This window comes from Gracilinanus agilis, chromosome 2 (genome assembly GCF_016433145.1).
Source record: "Gracilinanus agilis isolate LMUSP501 chromosome 2, AgileGrace, whole genome shotgun sequence".
NCBI lineage: Eukaryota > Metazoa > Chordata > Mammalia > Didelphimorphia > Didelphidae > Gracilinanus > Gracilinanus agilis.
This window is the reverse complement of record NC_058131.1, coordinates 153,587,379-153,608,421: the sequence shown is the minus strand read 5'-3', so window position 1 is coordinate 153,608,421 and position 21,043 is coordinate 153,587,379. Positions and strand designations below refer to the sequence as shown.

At 36.9% G+C, this 21,043-nt stretch overlaps 1 protein-coding gene across 1 annotated transcript; it reads left to right on the top strand.

Moving 5' to 3' along the window:
• Positions 1-721: 721 nt before the first annotated feature.
• Positions 722-19,048, top strand: STARD7 (StAR related lipid transfer domain containing 7). Its single transcript, XM_044663460.1, has 8 exons — positions 722-1,215; positions 10,330-10,538; positions 10,877-10,926; positions 12,205-12,315; positions 12,398-12,480; positions 13,086-13,185; positions 17,630-17,714; positions 18,364-19,048. Exons 1-8 carry the CDS (start codon positions 788-790, stop codon positions 18,546-18,548), a joined length of 1,251 nt encoding a protein of 416 aa, XP_044519395.1. The 5' UTR covers positions 722-787; the 3' UTR covers positions 18,549-19,048.
• The last annotated feature ends 1,995 nt before the right edge of the window (positions 19,049-21,043 follow it).

The following is a 21,043-nucleotide window of genomic DNA, read 5'->3' as shown; positions in this document are numbered from 1 at the left end:
AGGGAGACCAGGTCGACGGGCCCTAACGGACTGGTTACTCAGGGCCCAGTCTAACCCATTTCCAGCGTCCATTCGAGCGGCCCTCTCCCTCTTTGGGACACCCCCGCCACCACCTGCCTGACCAGTCCGGGCCTCCAGACCGAGGTCGCTTTGCCCCTCGGCTTGGGAGGCCTCCGGGGGTGGGAAGTCACGCTTGTCCTTCAGGCCCAGGCTGCATGAAGCCTCCCTGTCACCCACCCGTGCGTGCCCTCTCACTCTCGCTCATTCTCCCGGGGTCCATCTTCTTATCTTCTCTCTCTCCCCGCGCCACACACCCATACGGTTTCTCATCAGCGTTTGCAGAGTCTTCCCTTCGACTGCGATTAGATTGATTCCCTTGTTTCACTGGACGCTTCCTCCCACCCAAGAAACCAGTCAATCCTGCTGAGAAGTTCATCAGACACAGTATTTCTGTAGCAGAAACTGGCCCACTATTTTGCCACCCTTAACCATTGAGAATCTGCCAGGTTACCTGTTTGTTCCCGGGATCTTCCTTTCTTTCTCAGTGATTTGGGTGCATATTTTTTGTCCCAATTGTGTAGAGGAGGACTAGGTTTTCTCCCCCTGGAAGCCAGAATTCCATTTACTTTTTGTAAGTCAAATGCTGAAGGTGAGGGGGAACCCTAGTCTTGTTGGTTTGAGAAAGAGGCTCCTGGTGAGTCCCTGTTGTGTAAGTCACAAGCTTTGACTAATCCTTTCCGTGGGAGGGAGTCGAGGGGGACCGACTGGTTGGACCGACTTAGCAGGAATGTTCCACTCACTGCAGAGGAGGTCGCCCTCCAGTGTTTATTTCTACTGTGTGAGCTCTGCAAGGTTTGCCAGACTTGCAGATGGGAATCTGGGCTGGGGGCGTCAGGTGAGCTCCCTCAAGGGCAGGGTACAGCAGTTTCTAAGTTGGTTCCAGAAAGAAATTGAAAGAGGCCCCAGACAGAATAAGAGCCTGCTCTCGCTTTTAGCTAACCAGTGTAGCTATGTCACCAGCTTGAGGGTCCGCCGTGCTCAGCAGATCGGCCAGCTCTACGGCAATATCTACTCCGAGAGAACGCGCTGGAGCCTCTTCAGTAGACTTTGGCGCAAGTTTTATATCCACCACGGGAATGCCTGTAAACTGATGGCGGCTCTAACTGGAATCTTTGTGTGGGAAGAGGAGAGGATCAAAGAAGAAGAGTTACAGAGGTGAGGAATTTGGTTTCTAATTTGCAATTTTAGTTTTTGATGTTTGTTGAATGGATATTCTATAAGAGAACTTTGGTGGGTTTTAGTTAACTCCCATAAAGGGATGGATATATATTTTAAAATTCTGTTGCCTTTTAGTTGGTACTTTACCAATTTGCTAATCTCCGTGACAATGACATTTGACAAAAAAGTCCTTTTTAAAAATTACATATTCTAAAAGTTCATTCTTCCAAGTTAAGAAGGAATTCTTCCAAGGAGGCATAAATTTGTCCTGTGGGGAAGGTGGGTGATGATAGTGCAAAGACTAGTGAAATAAGATTTTTTTGTGTGTGCAGGAAACTTTAACATAATCTACTCTTCAGAATAGGCTTAATTGAAGGAAAAACAATAACTAAACTTCAAGACAAAAACCTGGAATTTTTAAGGAAGCAATAGAATAGTTTTCTTTTTATATGGAAAAAAAAGAGTCAGAATGAGTTTCCTTCTGAAAGAATCCTTGTTAGTGTTCTTTTCACTTTATGCTTCACTGTTCTGAGGCCTGTTTATGATTCCAGGGATACAAAATAGTACATTGGCTTACCCAAAGCCTACTTCATGTGTTTGTTGATTGTTGAAATTCTTGTAATTGGTAATTTTTTATTTCTGTAATTAGAGATAATGCTTAAAATGCAAATACTTCTTCCAGAAGTAACTAGGGGTGTGTGTGTGTGTATATACACACACATGAAGTGGCAGTCATTCATTGCTCATCTTGCCAGAATTCCGACCAGTTGGTGACCAGGATAAATATTTTATCAACCCCTCCCCTTTGGACAATGTGAAACCATGTTTTGGGTATCCTTTGGGCTCTAATCTTTATTTTTTTTACCAGCTTTGGGATTTGTTTCTGCTAATAAAGGCTTACCTGAAGTGGTTTTTTTAAATGCCTAAACTAAAATCTAGGAAGTGCTTTATTGAATTCCTCATGAATATTGGTTCTTGTAAAAAGCATATAAAAATATATACTCTTAAAACTTTGTCTTCTTGCTACAGTCCTGTAGATTTAGAACAGAAGACTCCCAAAATATTGTTAGTTTGATAAGATAATAAATGTGAATGAAATTTTTCATAAAGAATTTGGTTGTAAGGTGCCATTCTAAGTCTCTGTAATGATAACTTAGTTTTCTTTTTCAGTTGCTCTCACACTTTATTTTATCAGTTACATGTAATAACAAATTTCCACGTAAGTTTTCTGAAGTTATATGATCTAAATTGGCTTCCTTCCCTCCCCCTACTCAGAGCTGGCAAGCAATTCCATCTGGGTTATACATGTATTATCACGCGAAACATTTCCATATTGTTAGTTTTTGTAAGAGAATAATCATCTAAAACCAAAACCCCTAAATAAAAAAACAAATTAAAGTGAAAAAGTGTATACTTTGAGCTGTATTCCCACTCTTTAACAGTTGCTTTTTCTGGAGGGGGAGAGAATTCTTTGACATGAATCTCTCAGAATAGTCCGAGATAATTGTATTGTCAAGAGTAGTAAGTCTATCATAGTTGATCATTCCACAATATTGCTGTTACTGTGTTCAATGGTTAACTTGTAGTTTTGATGTTTTAAGTTTAACCTGAGTATTTCTGTGCTTTGTGTTGATTATTGTTCATACTTAAATACTTCTTGATTCCTTCCATCTGCTTTGAAATAAGCACTTGCAGAGATTGCCATAACCAGCTTAGAATTTTCTAATCTAGGGATTTTTATTTCCCAGAATGTTTTTGCCTTGGCTTAAATAATGACCCACTGCACTAAGAACTGTATGTGTTTCCTACAGAATTGGAGGGATGTATACTTTCTGCTAATGAAAGACAAGATTTTTTTATGAGGTTCCTAAATCACAATCCCTAGCTATTTTGTTATAACATTTCAAGGTAATCACATTTCTGTTATTGACATTTTAAACAATGATAATGCAGCAGGCATTTTTAATTGAATACATGTTTTTTTTTTGTTTAAGTACTTGGTTTTAAATTCTTATTCTAAGTACTTACCTCTAGAGAGTTTAAAGGACAATTCTAACACTATCTTATTAATTTTAACAGCATCAAGAGAATCTGAGAGAGGAAGGAACTTGTCATTGCTGGAACCAAAGATTTAGAGCTCAGGTCTCTTAAGTCTTACCCTAAAACTTTGTACACTAAGATTCTTGGTCGATATTTTTAATAAATTTTGATTATTTTTGTTGCTGGCTAGGCTTTCAAAAAAGTTAGTTACCTTTGAGTCTAGTGCCCTTACAGAAAAATAAAACATTTTTACTTATAACTTTTAAAAGTGAAAAACAAAAACCCAGCAGCGAGAGAGGAAGGAAATTAAGAAATATATATATACACACATATATATATTCAGTATGTGGAATAGTTATGGGAAGAAGCTCTGCTTCATTAGACTCTTGCTTTAATTCATACAAGAAGAAAATATATTTATAGATTGTTAATGTAATAGAGAATATTGTCTTTTTTTTTTTTTTATCCATTTCCAAACCTAACTCAGGAAATTGAATACTTGAATATTTCAGCATGATATTTATTAGAGTGCCCTTACTTAAATAAAATCCTTTTGGCTTACTGGTGAGGAAGAAAGTGACTTTCTTCTGTCCTTGAGATTAAAGCTGCTTTTGTGTAAGAGGCTCCTGTGACTACTTCGACCAGCAGTTCAAGTTATCTTTCTGATGGATTTGTTCTGTAGTATTATTAGGTAAAAATTGACCTGAGATTTTTTTTTCTCCCATTCTACTATAGAGCAGCTAAATTAATTGGCCCCTAATTAATGGTGTGGAAGCCTTTAGTTAAAGTCTCAGGTCACTATCTAAGAATTACCAAATATGATGATAGTTTGGAAAGCTGTGGTGGAAATTATATGAAACCAGATAGGTCAAAGTCATAATCTTGGAGTTGCAAAAGATCTTAGAGACCCATCTTGTCCAAACTTCTTGAAAAAGAAGCCCAAACAAAATCCTTTAGAAATGGGCCTCTAGTCTTCATTTAAAAGATATGAAAAGGAGGAATCCACTATGAATGAATGAAAAAGTACATTTATTTAAATGTTGCCTATAAGCAAAATGTTGGAACTAGAACCAAAAAAGATAGGCCCTACTTACTATGAAGGAGCCTGAATTCCAAAAATGAGGGGGAAGTGGGGATGACAAGACCAGATATAGAAATTTTATCTACAATTTAGTTGTAAAGACCTTGTCTTTATGGTAATTGAATCCATTTCTGATGTTGAACTATTTGACAGTGCTAAGGACTTTGGTGGTAAGAACTTAATTTTCCATGTCTTTAGTATCTGGTTGCTAAGGAGGCAGGGGCTCTAGCACCCACTTGTCAAGGAACTTTTCATCAACTTTTCATCAACAGTTTGTATGCCATTGACTCACAAAGCATAGTCCATTTTATTCTTAGAAAGTTCTGGCTGTTAGGAAGTTTTTACTTACATCAAGCCTAGATTTTTCTCTGTAACCTCCATCCCTTCCTTCTGGTAGTCCGTTGCCCTCTGCCATATAGCTTAACAAATTCATATATTCCTGTTCCCTTCAAATGTTGATGAAAATTAGTCATCATATATCTTTGTCTTTTTTTCCCTGGCTTAAATTTATCCCTATTTTCTTTTATTAATCCTCATGTATCATGATTATGAGACTTCACCATGCTGGTCATTATCTCCTGGCTTTCCTGCATCAATAATTCTCAAACTTTTTGGTCTTAACTCTTTTGTACTCTTAAAAATTATTGAGGACCAGCTGCCAGGCTAACTCAGAGGGGGCATCTAGTACCACAATGGATAGAATACCAGATCTGGAGTCAGGAGGACCTGGGTTCAAATTTAGCCTTTTTGACTCTAGGTAAGTCACTTAACCTCAGTTATCTTGCCCTTAAACTCTTCTGTCTTAGAATGGATACTAAGACAGAAGGTAAGAGTTTTAAAAAATATAAGGACCCCTAAAGAGCATTTATTTTTCAATATTTTTTGTACTAGATATTAAAACTAGCACAGTTATTTAAGATCATTCATGTAAAATAACAAAAACTCATTTCACGTTAACATAACATGTTATCATGAATAACTTTTCCAAAAACCAGATTATTTAACATTTTTTAAATTGATAGTTTTTGTTTTTATTACTTTTATTTCCAAATATATCCTTCACTTCTTTCCTACCTAGTGAGTTATCCTTTAAAACAAAAAAAAAAGGAAAAAAGTAAAATTAATTGACACATCAACTGAGTAAAATAATTTCTCTGCAATATTCCACTTCTAGTCCAATAAAGGGAAGGAGGGAAGTGCACCCCAGAACATTTTCAAAAAGCACTTGTCTACCTGTTTTCAAATCTCATGTAATACTTATAAAATTGCTTTTTTGAACCTAAGTGGTAATTGTGCAATCTGTCACTAATAAAAATATTAAATTGGCATAAGCATAATGCTAAGCACAGATTTCTGAAGTACTACATTAGAGACCTTTCAGGTTGATTTTGAAACATTACTGCTACCTTTAGAGATTTGCTATTCAGTCAGTTCTTAATCCCTTGAGCCATATGATCATCCAGTTGATAGCTCTTAAATTTTCCACAAGAATAGCATGAACAATTTGATCATATACTTCTAGCATCTAGGTGAATTGTTCCCATAATATTCCCCTGATTTGCCAGTTTAGTAATCTTGTTTTGGGTCAATTCAGACTCAGGATTGAAATGAAATGAGACCTTAGTAGACCATCCAACACTTTAAAAAGATATTTACTTAATAATAGCATGGAAACTTAAGTAAGATTATAGCACTAGTTCAGTTCAGATGTAGCCTCTTCTTTATATGGAAATACATCTAGTCAGAAGGGCCAGTGTTAACTTGTTTGTCTGCGGGATATCTGTTGAGTCTGAGGGCCACAGCTTCTCCTAGTGTTTTATTTTATTTTATTATTTTTTTTTTAAACCCTTACCTTCCGTCTTGGAGTCAATACTGTGTAAGAGTGGCAAGGGTAGGCAATGGGGGTCAAGTGACTTGCCCAGGATCACACAGCTGGGAAGTGTCTGAGATCAGATTTGAACCTAGGACCTCCCATTTCTAGACCTGGCTCTCAATCCACTGAGCTACCCAGCTGCCCCCCTCCTAGTGTTTTATTAAGGGGGTCAGCACCACAAGCTGATTGACAGCACTCCCGGAGTACAGCCCATATTAAAGAGTAAATGGAAAATGTTGAGCACAATAAAAATACAGTGCAACATAAATGATGCTAATTTATGGCTAAGTTAATATGCAACCCACAAGGATCTACAAATTTTTTGTTTGGCATCACTGCCCTTGGTGACTAGAAAGTCTTCTCAGTGCTTTAAGCCATAGTTCTCTAGACCATTTGCATTTTAGGGACAGCTTCCCTACTTTTTAGGGAAAATTTAACCCAACCTGCATGACAGAGACCCTGCTAGATGTTTCTGTTCTCTGTCTCATATTGTGAGCTCCTTAATAGCAACATCTGTCTTACCTCTTTTCAGGCCTGACTCTAGGGTTTAGCACAGTGCCTGTACTTGGTAGGAACAGTAAATACTTATTAACTGACTGACACTGTTACAAAGGAAATGAAGTTATTAATCTGGCATTACCTGTTCTTGATGAAGTCATGCTGGTTCTTTATAATTAATAATAGTAATAATGTGTAGCATTTTAAGGTTTTCAAAGTGTATATAACATAACCTCATTTGACTCTTAAAGTAACCTTGTGGGTTAGAGATGATATAGATATTAATTCCATTCATTTTTCCAAATGAGGAAATAGATCCAGAAATGTTAAATGAGTTGCCCATGGTCTCATAGCAGGTAAACTCAAGGGGCAGGTTCCACTCTTCAAGTCAAGCACTCTTTCTCTTATACCTTGTGTTTCTTTATTCACATTCTTTTTTTTTTTTTTTTCAAGATATTCCTTAGCCATTTCTTGAATAATCTGCTTTGGTATTTTGAAAGAAATTAAAGTGAAGCTCACTTGTCACAGTTATCTCTTGAATCTCTGACTCCTTGTACAATCTCAGATTGACCCAGAAATGAATGTACAAAGTTTAATAAATTCCTGTTGGTTAATTCCCTCTGTTCTAACTAAAACAACTAACTTAGTATCTCTGAATCTCTAGTTTCCTCATTGGAAAAATGGGGTTAATATGTTTAATAAGGATGAGACATTGGGATAATTGTTAGGTGATAAGGTTGGTTTTGGTTGTTGGGAATTTTTTTGGGTGGTACTTTTAAAAAATGAAACCTACATATAAATATATTAAGTTCATATTCAAAAGTAAAAATGTTCTTTAAACTTCTCCTAGAAAACATTTGATTCAGTTGAATTATTGAAGCTTATAGATTTTGTATCATGGTTGAAACTACGTCCCAGAGACTTTTTGCTTGCAGTTAATTTCAGAAAATAAGCCATCTGATCATATCTATTAGCAAATTTCTAAGGAACTCTAGTGTCTTGGTTCCAAACTACATTTACCTATTGACATCATCCTTCTCCTTAAAGGATAGGACATGATGGATATGAATTATAATTCCTTGTTCTGTTAGTGGTATTCAGATTCAGGGCCACTGTAAACTCTCAAGCTGTGCTTATTTTCATCTTGGACTAGATAAGGAGAAACACTGTATTGTGTATGTAAACTGTTTGTCATCACTGTGTCTAGGGAACTTGATGTTCTGTGGCTGGCTTATCCAAGGCCCTGGCCAGGAATTGAGTGGGCAAAGTAGAATAAAAGAAAAGAATCTTCTTTTTATTTTTTTTTTTGAGAGATAGTAGAACTGAATTTTCCACAGATAAGGTAGATGACTTTTTAGTTCTTTTGAAAAACTTGTAGAATGGTCACACAAGTTTTGGTAAGGAAGGAAAGATAGCTTTTTATTACTGCTCTACTCAGACTAATTGGAAATCTATGTTATGTCAGAAGCCCACTTAAGAATACTTAGCAGTGGGGCAGCTGGTGACATAGTGAATAGAGAGCCAGGCGTGGAGACAGGAGGTCTTGAGTTCAATTGTGGCCTCAGATACTTCCTAACTGTATAACCCTGGGCAAGTCACTTTACCCCATTTGCCTAGTCTTTACTGCTCTTTTACCTTGGAACTGAATCTTAGTGTTGATTTTAAGACAGAAGGTAAAGCTTTAAAAAAATAAGGAAGAAAGAAAAAAAATAATACTTAGCACAAATGTCCAAGAGTACGGATTTGATGTTTATAATCTGAAATCTTTCCTATTCCTTCTAGTTCTGGAAATAATCACTTATGTGAAATGAACTTCATCGTTAATACTGCATTTCTGAACTTTATTGTGTTATAGATAACTCCTTAGAATTTCCAATTTCTTCTATTTTAGTAATTTTATTGAGCACTGGACTGGCTACTGTTGGAACAGCCAGGCAGCAAAGTGGATAGAATTGTTAGGACTCAGGAAGACTGGAGTTCAAATACTGCCTTAGATACTTATTAGATATGTGACCCTGGCCAAATCACTTAACTTCTTTTAACTTCTGTAAGATGGGAATGTTAATAATTGCTATCTCTTAAGGTTGTTGTGAGGAACTAATGACTTATAATATATGCAAAGCACTTTGCAAATTTTAAAGCATTATAAATGTTTGCTGTTAGTGTTAAATAGACACTATATTAGTGCTTAGTGTTTATACATAGAGTTGCTTATTGTATTATCTTTTTGATTTTTTTTTTTACTTTTTGAGTATTTTAGAGTGTTGTAGTTTCCTTTAATTTCAGCAAATCTTATATGCTTTGACTTTTCATTTAGTACATGGATTCAAATTCCAACTAATTTCTGAGAGCATATTCTTTTTTCTTTTTTATATTTTTTTCTTTTGAATATTTTCCCATAGTTAACATGTTTCATGTTCTTTTCCTCTCCCCAAATCCCCCTAACCTTCCTTAGCCGATGCACAATTCCACTGGGTTTTACATGTATCATTAAGACCTAATTCCATATTATTGATAGTTGGACTAGAGTTATCATTTAGTGTCTTCATCCCCAATAATACCCCCATCAGCCCATGTGTTCAAGCAGTTGTTTTTCCTCTGTGTTTTTCCTTCCACAGTTTTTCCTCTGAATGTGGCTAGTTTTCTTTCTCATAAGTCCCTCAGCCTTGCTCTGGATTCTTGCATTGCTGCTAGTAGAGAAGTCCGTTATGTTCGATTGTACCACAGTGTATCAGCCTCTGTATAATGTTCTCCTGGTTCTGCTCCTTTCACTCTGCATCAATTCCTGGAGGTCATGCCAGCTCACATGAAATTCCTCCAGTTCTTTATTCCTTTGGGCACAGTAGTATTCCATCACCAATAGATACCACAATTTGTTCAGCCATTCCCCAATCGAAGGACATTCTCTCATTTTCCAATTTTTTGCAGCCACAAAGAGGGCGGCTATAAATATTTTTGTACAAGTCTTTTTCCTTATTATCTCTTTGGGGTATAATCCAAGCAGTGCTATGGCTGGATCAAAAGGCAGATAGTCTTTTAAAGCCTTTTGGGCATAGTTCCAAATTGCCACCCAGAATGGTTGGATCAATTAACAACTCCACCAGCAATGCATTAATGTCCCAATTTCACCACATCCCCTCCAATATTTGCATATTTTTCTTTTAATCAGTTCAGTAGCTTGAAAAATAATTTTCATTTCTGAGTTGTATTTGCTAGGTTTTGGTAGTTTATTATTTTTTTTATAAAGTATTTTTGGTTTAGTTCATGTGCCAGAAAAAGGGAGGGAAAAAAATGAATTCAGCTTAGGTTTATTAACTTGCTGTAATTTGTTGTTATTCACAATTCGTTTAATTATTTGCTTCATTTAGCATCCTTTTTTGTGTCTCGCTACCCATTTTTTGGTTTCTTATTAATTCGTAATGATATTTTCAGGGTCTAAATAACTACCAAACCCCAGATTAAAATCTTACTCTTTTCTGGGATTTGAAAGTATGTTTCTCAGAATGAGGAGGATTTTTTACCCTCTTGTATTGTGTTTTTTTTTTATTAATTAAAATTTCTTTTGGCTAATGACAGTGATCATAAGATTTTACAGGTTCTCATCTTTCTCTTTTCTCAGATCTATTGATGAGATGAAAAGAATAGAGGAAATATCTAGTGTATTCAGAAGCAGTGGCGTTGAGTGCCACCCCCCCGAATTGAAACCCCAAACAGAAGAAACAAGTGATAAAGTCACCAAAGACCAGCCATGGGAAATGGTAATGGACAAGAAACACTTCAAACTTTGGAGGCGCCTGATCAGTGGTACTCATCTATACCAATACAGAGGTGAATCCTCATTTCTGGCTTAAGACATTTGACATGCCATTGTTGGCTAGAAGGACAGATCTCTGGCATTGTCATTTGGTTCCCTTTCCTTTGTTCCTCCCACACTACTTTATTCTGACTGACTTCCATTTTGGTCTGCCTGTCCCTTTTTTTTTTTTTTTTCATATTCTAGGCTTGACTATTGTCAGTCTTAAGATTATAAAATATGTTTCTTTCTCTGCTTCAGTGTGATTTCTTTATTGTCTTTATATGAATACTCAGTGATACATCTGTAATTTAATCACAGTTGAATTAGAAGCCGATTAACAATTGTAGTGACACACCTATTTTCCTTTTAGTTTTTGGAACATATACTGATGTGACACCCAGACAATTCTTCAATGTTCAGGTGAGTCAACTTTTTCCCCTCAAAGTTTAGACCTAATGAGTCTAATTAGTATCATTGATAGGGGGGAAAATCTTTATCAAGGAAATTTTCCTGTCCAAAGAAATCGTATTAGTATTGGCTGTCAAGTTGGCCATTTACGCTTCAATACACTATGAATTTAGCCCATTTTATAACTTCTTTGTGCTTCAGTTTCCTCATCTGTTAAGTGGATATAGTATGATTTTCTCTTTTTTCAAATCAGTTGACTCTGAATATCAACTGAGAGAATGGACAAGTAGGTTTTTGGTTTTAGTATGAAATATTACAGAAGTATTTTACATTGTGATAATCATTATAATTGTAATATAGTATTTTTTTAAGTTCCAGCAAATGGCTTCCTAAATAGATAAAATACAACATGTTTAATATAGCCAAAGAATTTTGTTAATTCCTTAGCAAGTTCATTTTAATGGGATCTGAGCCAAAGCAAGATTTTTATTTTTTGATCTTTTTTGTTTTCTGGCAAGTTGGATGGGTTGAGACACTTGACTTTTCTTTGTGGGGCAAGTATTCAGCTTAAGTCATTCTTTAACCTTTGTTTTCCTCTTAATTGGCTTTAGTCCTTAGTTTTTAGTTTATTTTCACAAAATATTGCTAGATTACCTGGGTGTTATGTGCAGTATCAGAATTAAATGCTATTTAGCCAGATCCTGCTTAATGGACCATACAATTCAGAGCCTGTTATCTGAAGTGGTTTCCCTTTTCCCCCTCTAAGTTCTCCACTTTACCTCATGAGAGGTAGCTATGAAAGGCAGCAGAGTGTTTTGGAATTAGTTAAGATTTGCCTTTTAAGTTCTAGTGTTTGGATTAGGTTGAACAGATCTGACAATTTTCCATAAAAATATTTTGTGCCATATGTATGACAAAAATAAGTCTTTCAATGCTCCCATTTTCCTGTAAAGTATGTTGTAACTTCTCCTTGATAGTCGCTTAACTTTTTTTTTTTAACTTAGCTGTCTTTTAACTAATAAAAACAGAAGCTAATGCTCAGTGTTCTGTTTTCTAATGGCTGAAATTTGAGGGATTTTTTGATAGAGCTTTCCATAACTTTTGAGATTTCCTAGTCTCCATATGTTTTTTTAAACCCATGTCTTCCATCTTAGAATTAATATTAAGTATCTATTAAAAGGCAGAAGTGCAATAAAGACTAGGCAGTGGGAGTTAAATGACTTGCCCAGAGTCACTCAAGTATGAAGTTATGGGTCAGATTTGAACCTGGGATCTCTGGTCTCTCTACAGCTGGATACAGAGTATAGGAAGAAGTGGGATGCTCTCGTCATCAAACTGGAAGTCATCGAGAGGGATGTGCTAAGTGGTTCTGAAGTTCTTCACTGGGTAACTCATTTTCCTGTGAGTACTTTTCTTTTCATTGATGTTTACTTCCATCAGATATATCTGATACAGACACCTAATTCTCTCTCTGTTTCTTTAGTATCCAATGTACTCAAGGGATTATGTATATGTCCGAAGGTACAGTGTGGATCAAGAAAACAATGTGATGGTATTGGTATCACGGTGCGTATAGTTGGGAGTGGGGCAAATAATGATTTTGGTCAAAATCTTCACTTCTGTTAATAGATCCATTTAAATATCTTTGGAATACTTAATACTCTCCTCAATGAATTCTGAGCTACAAATGTCAAAGATGATTTAAAGGGAAAGAAGGTTTCCAGTGATAAGTTCCAAAAAGATAAATTTCTTTAGAATGATACCTTCCAATTGATTACCAAAAGAGAAATTGGGGTTCAAGGGAGTGACAGGAAATTTTGGAGGCAGGAATACTTCCCCCTTTCACATATCTTGACTTTGTGATCCTGGGCAAGTTACTTATTGTCTTGGTACCTTAGGAAACTCATTAAGACAGAGTCCTCTGAGGAAGTGCAGATCTGAATTGGTAAAGGAGATTTACCTCCTGGGAATACCCTAAACCAATTAAATCATAGGATCACAAGATGAATACCCAAAAAAAAAATTTTTTTTTTTTGAGCTTTTTGTTCCCCCTGAATCATTAGCCTCAGAAAGCTTAATATTGTTTTAAGGTAGACACGCCAAGACAAGTGATATCTGGGGTTATTCTTTTATCTCTAGGGTCATCATTTATCTTGTCTTCTCCCTTATAGTGCCGTGGAACATCCTAATGTACCAGAATCTCCTGAATTTGTTCGTGTCCGGTCATATGAGTCCCAAATGGTTATCCGTCCCCACAAATCATTTGATGAGGTGAGCTTTCTTTCAGCCAAGAAATTCTGGATAGTTGAGACCTCAGGGTGGGGATGAGTTGCAATTACATAGCAGGATGGCATTGGTGAAAGAGGCCGCAGTGGTGATTAGTAACTAAATTTTTCCGAGTCCAGGTTACAGATTGTTAGGCACTGTCATACTAATGGCTAAGTAGATGGTTCATTGGCTACTTCCTTTCTCTAGTTACTATAGAGTACTTTCCAAAAGCTGTTCTTCTCTGTAAGCAAAATATAATTATCTCTACTTGCTTTTGGACAGCTTTGTTAACTTAGCTGAGTACCTGGAATGTTATTTTTCTTTTCTGTGATTCTAATTTCTTCCTTTTACTACTTAGTTTTAAAGATGTATGAATAACTTTTGGGAATATTATTTCAGTCTATTGTTTTATCTTCAAGAGGAGCCTATCTGAGTAGTTATTCATGTTAAGTTTCCATCATTCTATCCCTTCTATGGAAACTATAAAAATGAACATTTCATTCTCTATTTGAAGTATGCTTCTTAACAACTCTTACCTTGGAATAAAGTCTGAGAAAGTTTTAAAATTCATTTTATGAAGCCAAAACTGCACATGCCTTTCCCCTCTTTCCCCCAATGAAAAATAATCTAAGGCTTGACTCTTTCTTGCAAAGAATAGGAAGTGGGAGTATTCTAATGTGCTACTTGCAAAATTGATTAGTTACATACCTTAAAGTAAACCAAATATCCAAGTACCTATTATATAAATAAAACACTGTATGGATATAAAAGATATGTCTTAGTCCTTCCTACAAGGATATTACATTCTAGTCAGAGTGATAAGAATAGTGCATGTACAATTATTGAAAAATATAGTGCCTTGGACATCGTAGACTCAGGAATATTTATTTTTTTATTTGAGGGACAAATATATTTGCATGTGTTCTGTTGAAACAGGGAAAAGCTTCATGGAAGTAGAAGCCAGACCTAGAAAAATTAGGGGGTTGGAGGGCAGGGTTTTGAGTAAATAGAGAAGAAAAAGACAGAATCCCAGATAGAGGCAACATTATGAGCAATGACGTAGCGGGAGTGAGAATGCGTTAATAGAAAGGGATATTGAGAAAGCTGTTCTGTTTGGAACAGAGGGTAGTAATGGGAAATAAAATTGATTGGATAGAGTGGAGTCAAGTTTAAAAATAAAGCAGAGAATTTGGATATGATTCAGTAGGAAGCCATTGTAAGCTCTTGAGCAAGGGAATGACATAATAAAAATGCCTTGGCTGATAAGAGGATGAATTAGTCAGGGAGAAAGACAAAGTAGGTAACTGTTATACTAGTATTATGATCAAGACCTGGACTGTGGTAGTAGGAACTAGGTAGTACTTACTGGAAGGGATATACCCAGAGACATTTCACAAAAATAAATGGGTATGAGGCAGCCAGGTGGCTCAGTGGATAGAAAGCCAGTCCTGGAATTGGCAGATCTGGGGTTCAAATCTGGATTCAGACACTTTTTAGCTGTGTCACCCACAAGTCACAACTCCAGTATTGCCTATCCCATACCACTCTTTTTTTATAAAAACCCCTACCTTCCATCTTGGAGTCTATACTGTGTATTGGCTCCAAGGCAGAAGAGTGGTAAGGGCTAAGCAATGGGAGTCAAGTGACTTGCCCAGGGTTACACAGCTGGGAAGTGTCTGAGGCCAGATTTGAACCTAGACCTCTCGTCTCTAGGCCTGGCTCTCTATCCACTGAGCCACCCAGCTGCCCCCACCTTACCACTCTTTTGGCTTGAAACTGATAATTAATATCTAATTCTAAGACAGAAAAAAGTTTGAGAAAAAAGAAAAAAAAGAATAGAACAAATAGAGGAGCAGATAGGTAGTAAGGTGGATATGAATGCCAAATTTGGATTCGAAACTGGCCTCAGACACTTCCTATATGTATGATCCTGGACAAGTCACTTATCCCCAGTTGCCTAGCCCTTGCCATTCTTCTGTCTTAGAGTTGGCTTTAAGATGGAAGGCATGGGTTTAATTTAAAAAAGAGAATAAATTAGATTGTAGTGACATAGCAGGGTTGAAAGAAAAGAAAAGGATGATTAAAGTTCCTATTCTGTGGGATTAGAATAATAGTTGTGTTACTAACTCCTTGGATATTGGAAGAGGGAAACTAGTTTTGAGGAAAAAAAAGTTTGGTTGTGGACTTGTTGAACTCTTGCGGTAATGATGGGACATTCCAAGTAGGTTTAACTTTGAAGAGAATAGGCAGTATAACTCTAAATTATAGGTAGTCATTTGGAAAATCCATTGTTTTTGAGGAGGGAGGGATCTGTATAAAAAGGGTAGTTTGAAAGGAAAGGAAAGCTTGAGAGTAGAACACTTATTTGAAGAAACAAATTTTGAGACTGAGCAGATGGCTAAGACATGAGCTTTGGAGAATGTCCACAGATGGTAAAAAGAAGGAAAAGGGGGCCAGCAAAATATATAAAAAGAATCAGGAAAGCATAATTATATGGAAATTAGTAAAAGAGGAAAGTTCAAGAATGAATAGAGAGTAATCATTATCAAATGACCTAGAAGTTGAGGTGAAAGAACTGAGAAATAAAACCCACTGAATTTAGTGAAAAGGAAGTGACTGGAAACTTTTTTTCTCAGTAGAATGGTGAGTACAGAGAACAGATTGCAGAGAATTAAGATGTTAATGGTTGGTAAGAAAGTTAAAGCAATGGCCATAGATACCTTTGAGAATTTCAATTGGAAAAGAAAATGAGAGTGGCTGGTACCTAGAAAGAATAATAGAGGTAGAATTATCTTGTTTTTATTTTAAGATGGGGGAGGCCTGAGCATGTGTGAAAACACCTTTGGAAGAAGAAGGGATGTTTACTAAAGATGGATGATTTAAACAAAAAATTTTTCCCTTAAATCTTTTCTTTCTTATTTCTAAGGCAAAGGAGAGCAGTAGGGGCTACGCAGTCACAGTTGAGTAACTTGCCTGGGATCACACAGCTAGGAAGTGTCTGAGGTCAGAGTTGGACCCAAGTCCCCCCAATTCTAGGCTGGGCACTCTAGCCACTGGGCTACTTAGCTGCCCCTCTACCTAGTTGTTTTTTAAATAAAACTCTTTGCCTTCTGTTTTAGAATCGATATTGATTATCAGCTCCAAGGCAGAAGAGTGGCAAGGGCTAAGCAATTGGGGTTAAATGAGTTGCCTAGGGTCAGATAACTAGCAAGTTCCTGATGTCCTCCTGGTTTAAACAATTTTTAATTAATATCACCATAACTTTCAAATAACGGTAAGGAAACTCTCCCTACCAATGTTAAGTTGGTACTTTTCTCTAGAACTTAGAATAGCCTAGAGCAGTGATGGGCAACCCTTTTGGAACTTTTTAGGGACTGTGTGCCATGCCCCACCTACCCCTGCATTGGGGGTGGGGCCAGACTCCTAGCCCTGGGGGCCTTCTTGTGCCCACAGAGAGGTCTCTGTGCCATCTTTGGTAGGTGTGCCGTAGGTTCACCATCACAGGCCTAGAGCAGTGAGAACTTAAATGACTTGCTCATAATCACATCCCTGTCAGAGGGGGCACTTTAATTCTTCCTTTGTCTTCCTGACTTTGAAGCCAGTTTTCTTATCTTGTCTCAAAAATAATAAAATAAGTGATAACCCAGGGGGGGAAATAGTAATAATAGTCTTACTATATTTCATTAAACATGGGATCATAATTCTCCCTTTCTAAAAATAAATTCTTATTCATAGCTCCTATTTTTATATCACTTATAATAAAGCATAAAGAGGGAAAGTTTTTAAAAAATTAAAAGTATATTTAAAAAAAACCTGATGTTATATTCAAGGTTCCATTCCCATGGTTCCCCATTTTCCCAAAGGATCAAGGTGAAGGGTCATTACATAAATAACCATCCTTTTCTAAAACTTAAAAACAAAAACAATTCATTGTTTTCTTAGTTCTGTTTACTTCATTAAAAACTTCCCCATATTTCTCAGAATTCTTCATATTTATTGTTTCTTAAAATACAGTAGTATTCTGTTATATTCAAGTACCATTGTACTTTAGCCGTCCTCTGATTGTTAGGTACCTATTTTGTTTCTAGTTCTTTGCTTCCATAAAAAATGCTATAATTCATATTTTAGTACCTATGTGACCTTTCTCTGATTTCTTTGATATATATCTAGCATTATGCAGGCTGTTTTTAAAAAGAAGCTAAAAAATAAGTCATCATTTTTTCCCTTTAAGCATTGGTACCACCTTGCCTAACAAAGTGCTCTACTTAACAGTTGCCCGGTACACATTCTCTTATTATGGCAAGACTTAAGCTTTCATATAAGCTGCCAGCATTGACTATTGGAAATAAGTATCTATGACTGAAATACTTTCTAGAAACAGAACCTGGTCACTCTTTGGAATGATGAGTGACACAAAATCCTTCATCTTGCCTGTTGTCCTTTTCAGAATGGCTTTGACTATTTGCTGACATACAGTGATAACCCCCAAACTGTTTTTCCTCGTTACTGCGTCAGCTGGATGGTCTCTAGTGGTGAGTATTATAGCTGGAAATGTAATCTGGGTTGGGCATGTTATAGGTCGTATACCTGAACATCAAGAATATTCTTGTTTTTCCTTGGAACATCAAAGACTGTTGAGAATTAAATCTTTAATGACTTAGAAATGAACTTAAAACTACACTGATCAGAATCTTGGAAAGAAAATATTTTCATTAAATAATGAAAAGATTTTGATTTAAAAAACTGAAGTCAACTTTTTGTTCAGAGAAGTGTTTTAAGAAGTCTTGTTTCTAATTTCTTCTATTTCAGATTGTTTGCTCATGTAATTTCTTTTCTACTGTCAACAAGTAGCTTTTCTAATCTCTCTTGGGTAGGGGAAAGAGATGGAAAGTAATGTAGGTAGAGATGAAATTTTATTAATTGGTACCTTTCCAAATTTAGAGATATGGCTAGCGCTGAGCATCCCTGCCTTAAGCTTTCAAGACCAGGAAGAACTGTGTCCTTGTTTCTGGGTCTGCCCAGGGAAGACATTTTTTTGATGGGTACAGGAAACCTGTTCTCTACAGTGCTTCATAAGTTAACTATCAGAGTATGATCTCAGGAGAGGATGAATTCTTGTTCTTAATCAGTTCCTCTAAACTTTAATATGTCACTGAGAGACATCTCCTCTTTCTCCTATAGGCATGCCAGATTTTCTGGAGAAGCTGCATATGGCCACCCTAAAAGCCAAGAACATGGAGATCAAAGTGAAGGACTATATCTCAACCAAACCCTTAGATGTTGGCAGTGAAGCCAAAACAGCCACTCAGACCCCAGATCGAAAGAGTGAGGGCAGCTGTGGCCCTGCTCGCATTGAATATGCTTAAAGGGAATTAGGTTGGGGGGGAGGGGTGGGAGAGAAGTTCTTTCATGCCTGCTTTGGACCTTTAACTCCTGTTGCAAAACAGGGAAAAGCCAGGTATATTTGAAGAGGTCTGCTTTACTCACAAAGATAGTTTGATTACTGGAGTCTAATTCATCTGGCCCTGAATCTTTCAGTGCTTTTGACATCCTTTTTTCAGAGCATTTGAGAAGACGACATCTCTCCTGGGAAGCTGTTGTGTTCCTGGCCAAAGAATTTTAAATTCGTTATTTCTATACTTCTGTAAGGATGAGAACACTTCCATTTTCCCCCTTGGAGCATTTTCCTCATGCTTGGATTTTACTCTGTGCCATCCATTCTGCAATGACTTCACTTGCTGAAGACTCCACAAACAAGACTGTTTGGGTTTTTCATCAATTTTGGGGGGGAAATGGGGTATTGAAATCTCTTGGCAGTAGGTCTTTGTATGTGATGACATAAATGAAACAGTCCTATGTGGCCCAAGTGCCTTTCTTGATCTTTGTCTATTTAGGAACAACATGAAAGCTGTGCCAAGAAATGCCCTTATTCCACCCAGAAAGTGTTATTTTTCTCTCTGAGATTCCACTTTTAAGTCCACTCAATACATTTGCTGTCCTCCTTGGTTTGAATTAAATCTTTTTACTCATCATATCCTCCCCTACATAGGTCTATCCTTAAAAGAAGACCTTTTAGAATAATACATTAACAGTATTCGGGCAGGATCAGGCAAGATGATGGTATGGCAAGTTACTTAAAATATGAATTAAGTTTAATTTTTATTTTCTGTTATACGGAGAAAGTGGAATAGGGAATCACACAGTTAATAGCTTTGAGGATTCCTCCTTAGTCTAGCTACAAAAGATTGCCTTTTAACCTCACTGCAAAGAAAATGCCAAACTTGTCAACCATCTTGGTTTGATTTAAGTCGGTCTCATTTTTGGAAATTCATAAGGTTTGTTTAGCCCCTCTTCTTGTAGTGAAGCTCAGACATAAAATCACATGGAGACATTCTCTAGGGACTTGTTCTCTGTTCCCAGTTGGGAAGAGAATACACAGAGAAGGGGAAATAATTCTCTTCCCATAGGGGTCCCAACCATAAACCAAGGTAAGATATTAGAATGAGAAACTTCGCCATAACCATAGTTGCCATCATAAGAAATGCTGGCTGAGCTGCTGTTCATCTGAACATTTTGCCTAGCATTGAAGCCAGAGGAGGAATAAAACTAAAGAGAAGTTCATTCCCCTATTTTTCCTAAATCAGTGAAGTTTGACAAAACCCTTTCCCATTACCAATCTTTTTACTTGTTGCATTGAAATACTATTAGCTCTTGTATACTTGACTTGAATTTTGCTGAAATGTTTTGCTCTGGCCAGATATATTAACCGCTATGGCCAGGGAAAGATCCAACTTGAAGGCTAACGGAATCAGCAGAGTGTGGATGAATGATCTTAACTGAATTTAATAGGTTTTGATTGTGACTAGAGTGCCTTACTCTGGACAGGTACATTGGCTATATTGGCTGTGGAAGGATTCTGCCGAAGGCAAGTGTACAGTCTCCAGACTTAGCTATGTTCTCATTTATAGAGCAGTAATAATAAGGGTGGTCTCAGTTACTGGGATAAAACTAGTCTGGAATGTGGTGGGGGATTTTGAAGTCTCCCTGTCACTAAGATTTAGGTGGGAAACTTCTCTTTGCCACCCTCACCACCCACATCCTATTTCTCTCAGAGGAGAAGAGATCTAACCCTAAGCGTAACTTCAGTCATCCTATGGTATTCTTATCATCTATTGGGGCTTGTGCCAAGGTAGTGATCCCACCAACACCTTTCTTGGCTTCTGTTCAGACGATATGACAGAGGTACACTGAGGAGCCCAAGCTTTTCATTGATTCTTCTTTCATGATTTCAGGATGTGATGAAATCAGGGAACAGTCATTGGGTTTCATTAGTTTTCATTACCCACAGGAGGTACTATGTTTATAAAGAGAGCAACTCTAAAGGTGCTTAGGGTACTTAGGATGCTCTGTATGATTCCATGTTCTGTCTTGTGGCACTGGGTTATGTCAGTGTAGTAGTTACTTTTGGGTTTGTAATAATTTCACTAATAACTGGCATTTTTATCAGAAGTGAATAAACATACAGATTGGTATGAAAGTGTTTGTCTTCGGAGGAGTGGTGGTGGGGGAACTGTTTTCAGTGTTGGAACTATCTTTTCCTTCATGGTCATAACTGAAAAGAGGACTGTTTTTGCTTGATGCAAAGGCACAGCCCTTTATTTTCCAAGTTTGGGTGTGGGAACAAAAATAGCTTGTTCTTTTTCAGTATTTATTGGTTTATACTCAGAGTAGAGCTTTATGCTTGAATTCTAATCCCTCCCTTTTGGTCACCTGGCTTGGCAACCAAAAAGGAATCACCCATTTCTTCTACGTCTCTGTCTTGACAATTGCTGTGACTTTTCTTAAAGATATACTGTTGCGG